The sequence below is a fragment of the Dermacentor silvarum genome, chromosome 1, assembly GCF_013339745.2.
Source record: "Dermacentor silvarum isolate Dsil-2018 chromosome 1, BIME_Dsil_1.4, whole genome shotgun sequence".
In the NCBI taxonomy this organism is placed as follows: domain Eukaryota; kingdom Metazoa; phylum Arthropoda; class Arachnida; order Ixodida; family Ixodidae; genus Dermacentor; species Dermacentor silvarum.
In genome coordinates, this window is record NC_051154.1 from 224,486,729 (window position 1) to 224,496,843 (window position 10,115).

At 46.4% G+C, this 10,115-nt stretch overlaps 1 protein-coding gene across 1 annotated transcript in view; it reads right to left on the reverse strand.

The window, feature by feature from the left end:
* Positions 1-7,920, reverse strand: part of LOC125942081 (uncharacterized) — a 79,077-nt gene extending 71,157 nt beyond the window's left edge. Inside the window, exon 1 of the mRNA XM_049660005.1 lies at positions 7,812-7,920. Coding sequence (XP_049515962.1) covers positions 7,812-7,848 — 37 coding nt within the window. The 5' untranslated portion in view covers positions 7,849-7,920. The remainder of the gene's footprint in view (positions 1-7,811) is intronic.
* Between the last annotated feature and the right edge of the window lie 2,195 nt (positions 7,921-10,115).

A 10,115-nucleotide genomic window follows, 5' to 3' on the forward strand; every position in this document is an offset into this window, starting at 1 on the left:
CGACTCCCATTGCACGCTTTCACTCGCACATACAGTGTACGGCGCGCGGCAACGGCGTTATCGCCCTTGAACTTTATACGGAACATCTATGCGCCAAAACTAATCTTAGGGCCACAACGCGTCATAGACACCATCTTTAGATAGCAAATACGGATCTCAGAGGTCATACTTTTGCTGGCGGAATCCGAAAATACGTCATAGTTGTCAAGCCCCCGGCCCTTTGGGCGGCCAATGTGTCAAGCCACCAAGCCAAGCGACAGGAAAAGTCAAAATAGCCGCTCGGGTCGGCAAGCGGTGGCAGTTCGCAACGTATGATGCGGGATCGTGTCGTGACAGTTGCGACGCAACAGCGGGGTTACCAATGCACTGGGTTCTGTGGGAGCTGTGCCGGGACCGGCCGAAAATGACGTAACAGTCGGAAAAACGCAGCACCTGGGAACGTAACAGCGAGGTTCTACTGCACAAGAACAAGGACAAATTGCAGCAGCAACTGCAGCAAGATTCGTCTTCCCTGTCACGGAAGAGAATAGATACGTCGAAGTACGAAGACAAGGACTCAGCGCTCTTCAGATGGTTCCGCGAAGTTAGGGCTCGGAGCATACCAGTGAGTGGCCCCATGCTGCAACAAAAAGCCAAGTTCCTTGGTGCTCTTTTAGGCCACGATGACTTCAACCCACTTAATGGATGGATCCAGCGATTCAAGGATCACCATGGCATCAGCTGCAAAGTGGTGTGCAGTGAAAGCGGTGATGTCGACGACGAGTCCATCGAAGTCTGGCTTCGCGTAAATTTGGAAACCATGCTGTCCACGTATACGGACAGAGACGTATATAATGCCGACGAAGCTGGCGTATTGTATAACCTTCTGACCAACCGCACTCTTCAGCTCAGAGGCGAACCCTGCTCTGGCCGCAGGGCCTCAAAAGAGCGCAGAACAACACACTAACAGGGATGGAAGCGACAAGCACCGCCTGTTTGTCATTGGAAAATCAGCGAGGCCACGTTGCTTTAAAAAGCGAGAGTGCCTGCCAGTGACATACAAATCCAACAAAAAGGCCTGGATGACGCAAGACATGTTCACAAGCTGGCTTTGCAAGTTCTATGAATACATGGTGGCAGAGAAGCGACAGGTCGTGGTCCTTCTCGACAAGTGCACAGCTAGCAACATCAAGCCAAAGTTGACTGCTGCCAAGTTAAACTTTCTGCCTGCCAGCACGACTGCAAAATGTCAGCCGTTCGACCAGGGTGTCATCGCAACTGTAAGGACGCTCTACAAAAATTGCATCTGCAAAAATGTTTTGCTGAGCATGCAGCAGCAACAGCCTCTTAAAGTGAATTTAAGGGGCGTGATTGATATGGTTGCAGCTTCGTGGTGGCAGTTAAAAGCCACAATAAGCAAGTGCTTCAACAAAGCAGGCTTCGTGCACAATGCAGAGGCTCTTGAAGCCAATGAGCAGAGCGACAATGTTGCCGATGAGACGGTCAACACCGACAACGAAAAAAAAAATTATGGGGTTTTACGTGCCAAAACCATGATCTGATTATGATCCGCAAGGCCGGACTACACCGACGAGGTGTGGTCCGGCCTCGTTGAAAGCAAGTTTGTTTCCGCCACAGACACCTTCCAAGAATATGTCGATGCCGGTGAGTCGGAGCTTCCGGTCTGCGAGGAAGCGAGCATGGATGATGCGATCGTTGCAGCAGTGCGCGGTAGCATGGAGCTTGCAACCGAAGATGAGCCTGACGGCGACGACAATGTCGACCCGACGCCAGACCCAGATGTTCCGTGCAAAGACTTGTTGGAATACCTCAGCAAAGTGAAGATGTACTGTGCGAAGAACACTTTGAGTGAAAAAGTGCTGCTTCAGTGCTTAAGCCTTGTAGAAGACGAAATTGTTTGAAGCACTGTTTAAAAAAATCTCCAGACGAAAATAACAACATTCTTCTGCTGATGCCGCACTTGCCAGGAGAACTTGGTTTCTGTGCTGTGTTGCGATTGTGTTGCATGTGTGTGTGTGAGTGAAATGTGTAATAAACTGTGTTTCAAAGGTGGGTTGCCCATTTGGCATATAGGCAAAAGGCGAAAAAAGCATGCTTTGGTTATAACGCGGTACCACATATAGCGTGGATATTTACAACTCCCACGACTTACGTCATAAGCGGTCTACACGGTATTCATTATTGCTGAGTTCTTCGACGTTCGCGTCCTTTACGTCCTAGAGATGGCTTTGAAGACGTCATCGGTCATCAGTTATGATTACAACATCACGTTGTCATCAACTGCAACGTATTTGTCAGCAGTCGCACCTACTGATGCGCTACAACAAGCAGCATACGAGTTGAGCGATTCCTTTGACAGTGCAGCAGATAATATTCTAATAATTCTGCAGCAGATACGTACTTCTGGCATCAGCACGTTCGTCAAGTGCTGCCATTAGCGCTAGCGCTGAGCACACCCTAGTGACGTGTGCGAAGGGTAGTGGCGGCATTGCTACGTGTCATTTATTGTAAAGCAACAAATCAGCCGCCGGGAGCACATCTATATTTCTTTGTTGTACAGGCAAATTTGTTGTAGTGGTCTTTGTTCAAGAGGTGTTCACAATATGTAGGGAAGATAGGAATTTGGCCGGGACCTAATCAATCATTTGTTATACAGGTCATTTCGTTGTTGAGGCGTTCATTGTAGAGGAGTTCTCGACTTTTCGGGCATCAATCACTTCATGCTGTTGCATGCAATTGGTACATTGTGTGCATGGCACACATCTCAAACAGAAAATGGTCTTTGCAATTGCAGCAATTAACATCCAAAGGTTGGATAAAGGATCACGACGTGTGGCTACCTTATCAAGCACAGTGTGGATTGAACATTTATTGGTAGTGAACATTACAGGGCTATAAATGGATCTTTATGTGTACAAATATCCACTGCTCAACATTCCTTATTTACCAATTTATACCACCAGTTTTGTTAGAGTATGCAAGCAAAACTACAATAGTGACAAGATATTCACCATTGACATTAAAAATTCCTGTAATCCAATACAATCAACACAATGCTCTGGGGGTACAATATTCTAGACACTGTAAAATACTACACTATAGTGTTGAATCTGCCATCTTTTATATCTCTGATTGACTCAAAGGGTGGCTGCGGCTCCTACGAGCAGCTCGAAATTCCAACATCGTCAAGGTCAACATGAAATTTGACTGTGCTTAGAAGGGAACCTTAGCTGCAGAAGTTCCGGTAGCTTGGTGCCTGCTCCGAAAATTCATTAGGCTGCAAGCCATTTAATAAATGTGGTATCCGAGATGTCATACATGTGCCTTCGGTGCCAATACATCCAATAGTGATCCAGTAGTGAAGAGTGAAACCCAGTCTACTGTAGCTCGAATACAATAAATTATTTTACCAAGTAAGGACAGATTGCCACTATTCTCTCTCTCTTACCATGAAAAACTAGTGATGGAATATCAAGGGCATTGCATTTACCATTTCTTGAAGTATGAGAATCGAAGCACGTGTTAAAACTAAGGCCAGGTTATAATCGTGTATATGTGGTACATGCTTATTTTAATTTGCTGGTCTCAGTTGAAATAATCTCGAAACTGGTCTATCAGGATTGCAGGAAATTATCAGTCCAAAAGATACTAAAAATAGACACTACATTAGCTTTAGGAGTGTGTGAATCTAAGTATATGAACACAAATTGAACAGCAATGTCTCACAATATTCGATTTCAATATGTACTGTATACAGTATAGACAACTTATAACGTAACTGCTTATAGTGCAGGACCGGATATAGTACGGACTTTTCAGACTCCCGTTAATTTTCCCATAGCACTCCATGTATATGCATACCGCTTACATTGCAGCCGCGTGAGACGAAATACCGGTTATAATGTGGCTTCCGCGGGAAAATAGCGCCGAAAAGGGCGGCAGCGAGCACGCTTCTCAACAAGATGCGTGCTGCCGGCCGGCGTATGCATTATGCAATGCAATCAAACTCTCGTTAATTCGGACTTATTTGGCCGCACATCGGTTAATCCGGACTACTTTTGGAGCTCGGTGAGTGAGGAGCGCCGCAACTGTGCGACGAAAAAGAGCAAGAACGGCGCTAGCGTCCAACCAAAACGAAGCGGCGGAGCCCGCATCGCCACAGCCATCAGTTGAAATCGTACGTGAAAATGACAGCAACGCCGGAATGCTTCGAGCCTATTTGTGTCTTTAAAGCCTGAATTCTTGCGTTTACCACCGCGTACAACACCGCGTTGGCCGCGGGCTTTCGTAACTGCTTAGTCGTCATCCATGATCGCGTCGATAGCGGCTGCGGTTTTCTCCGCAGTAGTTTCGTTTTTACTCGGTACGCGCGTCGGCCGCGTGCCTAGAAAACTGCGTAGTCGCCATCAATGATCGCATAGATAGCGACCGCGGTTTCGACTGCAGTTGTTGCCGCGAATGGTAGTTAATTCGTCCAGACTCGGTGCGTGCGTCAGGCACATGCCTTCAGCACCGCAAAGTCACCGTTCATAATCGTGTCGATAGCGGTCACGGTTTTATTGCGATATCAATTGTATGGACACTTCTACCGGATTTCTGCCGTCGCCGTCGCCGTGAGGTTCCCTATAGATAAAATCTTCGCCGCGCGCCGTATGCCCGAGCGGAAGCGTGCGGGAACGCGCGCTATCACGGAGAGCGAACGCACTCAATCACCCACGCGCAAGCAAGGAAGCGGGAAGCCAGCGCCGGAGGGAGCGCGGGAGGGGGGGGGGGCGCACTTCTACGCTGCCAACAACCGCGCTCGTCGCTCGTCCGCACCGTCTCTTATCTCCACACGGCTCTGACCTTTATGCGCCGTGCATTCGCCGCTCAGTTTCCGTTGAAGCGATAGACCGCACGTACCTTCGCCCGCTGCTGCGGCGTATATATGCGCTTGCTGCCAGCGTTTTGACAGTCGTTGTCTGCAGTCATTCAGTGTGATCTATTCATGTTTGTTTGTGCGCGCTCACACCACGCTTGTTCTATCAGTTAGTAATAGACAGTTTTAGTTTAGCGTGGTTACCGGAATAGCGGGCGTACCGGAATAGCGGGATCGAAGTGCGCATGCGCAGAACGCTAACCGACCCATACCGTTTACCGTGTGCACGCTATTTCTCAGAGTTAACGTTACCGTATTAGCGTGTTTACGTAGTGTACGTAAAACATGGCGGCGGTCCCGGCCGCCCGCTTCGAACTGAATTTGGTGTTGTTTTTGTAGAATTCACTTCGTTCGTAGCAAATGACTGCGTAAACGGCTTTTGCTTAGTCTCATGTCGCTTCGCCGAGAGAGTGTTATGGCTAATCTTGAGGAATTTTCGAGATCGCTTCTCGTTTCGAACGCGCCTAAGCCTAACGAGAGAAATTTTTTTCTGAGATCCGAGCGCCATCTGTCGCTAAAGTCGGGAGATAGGCGCGACGACGGCATATGGCCTCTGAGATTGGAGGATTTTGGAGGCTATGGTAGACAGCTTGTACTGCTTGTCTGTTTTGCTGCAGTTCGGCGGCCATGGCAAGTAAAAATACAACGCGCTCCTGGCTTCCATTGCGCTGCCTCTCGCACTTTCCGGACGCACACAAACATATCTTAGGTGCCCTATGTATGCGAAATTCAAAGCGTAATGGAATAGCGTCCCGCACGTAAACTACGCTATCACGCTATACTAAAACTCTCTTTCTGCAAAGTTCGTTTGCGGAACGGTAACGCTATTTCCCGTAACCCCGCTATTACGCTAACGCTAAACTAAAACTGTCTAATAGTCGGGCCACATTTTCCAACGCACGCTACACATGCAATGCTGCCCGGGTCGGCAGTGCAGCGCTACAGGTGTGTCCCTTCGCACGCGCTGTCCACGGGAAGCGCTTCTCATCAACACCACCGTTTCACACGCGCCTCCTCGTGGTCATCGAGTCTCTCTTCAAGTCGGTCTACTTACGCCGCAGCACACCTGCTTACTTAATCAGCTCATGTTTACTACAATTCATATTGCTACCAAAGCCGCTCACCTTACTTCGTATGACATTGCTGTATTGCTATCGCATCCATTGCTTCGCCCTTAGGGCGAAACTGTGACATTTTTTTTCCGCAGCGGTTGTGCAAACAGTTGTTTCGTTTTGACTCGGTGCAAAGCTGTCGAGCTTGAAGAGCCCTGGCTACATCGCGATTATATTTTCGCCAGCTCACTGACGAAAACGTAATTGCGATGTGCGCGCGATAGTACAAAGCATGTCTACATGCTTGGTCTACATGTTTTGCATACGTGCAGTGCTTGAAAATCGTTGTTTCGGTTGTAGTGCGGTACGGCTTATAGTGCAGATATTCGCGACTCCGGCGACTTACGTTATAAGCGGTCTACACTGTACTGAACAAGTAAACCTATGGTTGGTACCGAGCTACACGCAGCATTTCCATAGCATATGGCCCCGGCCCGGTTGATATATGATCCAATGTTTAGGTTTTTGTATGCGGCTACAATTCAAAATTGGTAATAGACTAGAATTGTAGTCATGCATGAGCAGACCACCATCCCAAAACTCACTTGTTACATCAGTACAGCTTGTTCAGTACATGCAGACCAATGATTGTCAATGCCTATGGGGGTGGTAGTTCCACACCTACTCAGACACGCATACTTTTCAACTAACCATTAGTTCATTCTTGTCTCCCATCGGCTGTACATATAGGGTAGGGCATAGTAAGAATTTATATTCTCACATTCGGCATGAGCTACAATATTCAAGCCCATTAGAATATGCTCCTAGGTCTGACAGTGGCATAAATTGGTCTCCCAGATAAAGCTTAATGGCTTTCAACTAACCATTAGTTCATGCTTGTCTCCCATTAGCTGTACATATAGGGTAGGACAGTGGCGCACCGACGGGGGGGGATTCGGGGGTTGTAACCCCCCCCCCCCCCCTGAGGCCGACTTAACCCCCCCCCCTTTTGTTTAACCCCTTTTCTTACGCATTTGAGTGCTGCAACTAAGATGTAAAACGCGCAATCGTCTGCACACTCGCAAAAAGTGCATTTTTTTTGACATTTTCCCGTGAAGAAATCGAAATTTGTGTGGTTTAGATGGTATTGGCAAACTGTCAACCCCCCCCTGGCAGAGATCCTGGGTGCGCTACTGGGGTAGGACATAGTAAGAATGTATATTCTCACATTCGGCATGAGCTACAATATTCAAGCACATTAGAATATGCTCCTAGGTCTGACAGTGGCATAAATTGGTCTCACAGATAAAGCTTAATGGCTTTGCCATTCCTGCGTTGCTTTGCAATTTCTGGGTTTTTGATCTCGTCCTCATACTATACTTGAGTACTCACAGCAGCAAATACTTTCATAGGGCACTGTTGCTCTTACCTGCGCCAAACGTTTTCTCGGTACATGTAGTTTTCATGTATATTATATACTGTCATGAGAATATACCTGATAAACTTCAAAGAGCAACTTGAGGAAGTCATGGCAGAGCTTGCAGGCGCATCGGAAGCTCACATGTGTGTACAGTCAGACTGCAGCCACCCTAATTTCTTTGGAAGAGTCAAGACAGCAGACAGCCTTCATATAGAGCAAGTGCAGAGCAATTATGAAGGGGTACTCAAAAAATGCGAAAGTGGAAAACTCTTTACTTGAAAAGGCAATGCTCTTTGATGCCACTGTTCAAACCATGTAGCACATACAGAGAGGTACTCACAGTGAAGGTCCAATTTTATGCATTCTTTTTTACCTGAAATGAAAATAACATACTCAACTGGTAAACAAAGCTTATACGCACCTCCGCCCAGAGAGTCGAATGTAAAGTTGAACTTCATGGCAAGGAAAACAACAAGTGCTTCGATTGAAAAGCCATATTATTTGATGCTCAAGCTTTTCCCGGTTACTTCCTCAAAGAAATGCAGAAGTTCATCAACTGTCAGGCCCTCTGGGCTGCTCACCCTGTAATAGAAAAATGCAAACGTGAAGCATACACATTCCATGAAACAAAGCTCACTGATTAGTGCTAGTGTAACACGTCACTTTTTTGTTTGCATAATTCTTCCCCTTGAGTTTTCAGGAATTGTCTAATTACAGGTGATACCAATTCATAGTTAGGAAAAAAATGTGATATGAAATATACAACAATACAAGTGCTTCCTTGGCCTTAACAGAAAAGGACACAAATTTAATTTGGAATTTCAGCTGTGGAACATAGTACAGGGAGTAACAGTTTCATTGGCATTTGGCTTCGAGAACTATGCTACCCATTCTCCCTCACCCACAAACTTGTACAGGCGTGGCCACTCTTCGAGGTAACGCGGCGCGCGTGGCCGCGCGTGGCCGTGCTCCTCGGACAACCAAGCGGGCGCCGCGCAAGGTATTGCGGCACAAGTGCAATCAGCGCCAGAGGCGCTGCGCGTCGTCTGCTACGGTTCCTCCCATTTCGCCGCACGCGCTCTAGTACAAAAGACTGTAGCCATGGTGCTCGAAAAAAAGTATTTGAACTGGGGTATCTGGGCGCGCAGTTCATGCTGCACCCAGTATCCGGCTTCGAGTTTTGGACCTTCGTTTTCGTGGAGTTCATCTCACAGTTATCGGGTCTTTCTGTCATCATAGTCTCGATGCGCGTATCTGAATCGCTATGGCAATCAATTTCTGTACCAAAAGGCATTGTACGAGTGTGCAAGCGCGACTAGATGAGTCTTTCAATAGAATAAAATTAAGTTTACTGCTGAAATCTCACTTGGTTACAAAAGAAGATAGAGCACGTGGCATAAGCTTAACCCTTTAAGGCCCAGTGATTCCAAATGGAATCATCAATTTTGTAGCTCAGTGGGCAACCCCAGGTTAAAAGAAAAAGGTTGTTCTTATGCTACAACTCATATTTAGCCCTTTCTCTACATATGCTGGCAAGCTGGTAGACTCAAGGAAGTTCTGTCACCTCTGAACGAAAAAATAAAAGAATCGCTTGCACTGTTCCTGCCATTAGCTGAGATCCCCTCTTCTTTTCACCGTACAGAGGTACGACAATTATTTTATTTTTGTCTCGAACATTTCGATTTGGACTATTAGGTGCTATGCTATCCCTTCGCAGTAAATTTATTCGGCGAAAAGTATTTGCGGGTAGCGGAGAACTTTGCGAATCTTGATGATTCCAAATGGAATCATTGGGACGTAGCGGCTCCGACTACTGACGCGATACATTTTCGATTGACGTTACCTCACTGACTAAATCGCGTTTGTTCGCGCCCAAACGGCGTTTCCATGCTGTACTTGGCCATGTTTTGGGCGCGTGTTACCTGATGGATCATTATCGCGTCAGGAGCCTGCATTATTGGTGGAGCCTTGCTCAGCTTTTTGTGATTTTATGCTGTTGATATGAGCTTATGCCGTGTAGATAAACTTTTTGGGGGGAAATTTCTCCGCAATACGGAAACAATTTCTTTCAGAACAGATGCCGACAATCAGCACATGCGAGTTTTATTGAAAAAAGAAAGAAGTCGCGAGGCTTGTGTTGATCCCTCGAGGTGACATTGATTCGTCCGATGAAAAAGAAGTCATTGCGCAAACTATAAAAAATAAAGAATGTGCTCTTACTCCCGGTTTCGGTGCAAGAAGTGTGGCACACACCTCTGCCTCAACAAAGAAAAGAATTGCTTCAAAGAATTTCATCTAAAATAGACTTTTCACGTATTGCTTGAAACGATGCATTTCAAGTCCACCAAGTCCCACTGATTCCAATTGGAATCATTTATTAAGTTTTGATTGAAAAGTGTGAGCACAGATTTTTAAATTTTTTTTAACTACCACGATCATGCACATCTCAAATTGTAAAGACCAACTTTTTACAATGAACAGAATTAATTTGGGTCTGAAAGGGTTAACAGTGTTTGTCTTTTTTGTTTCAAATGTCAAACAGCGCATTCAGGCGACCAAAGTGACGCCAACTTTTGATAAAACCTTGTTTGGTACGAGTTTAAAAGGGGCGCTGCAAGTGTTACTAGCCTTGCATATTGTTGAAGCAATACCTTCGCGCATGGCTAGAGTTCCTGAGGATGAGCGATGGGAAATCGTCAAGCTTTATTTCAAGGATTTGTTGCAG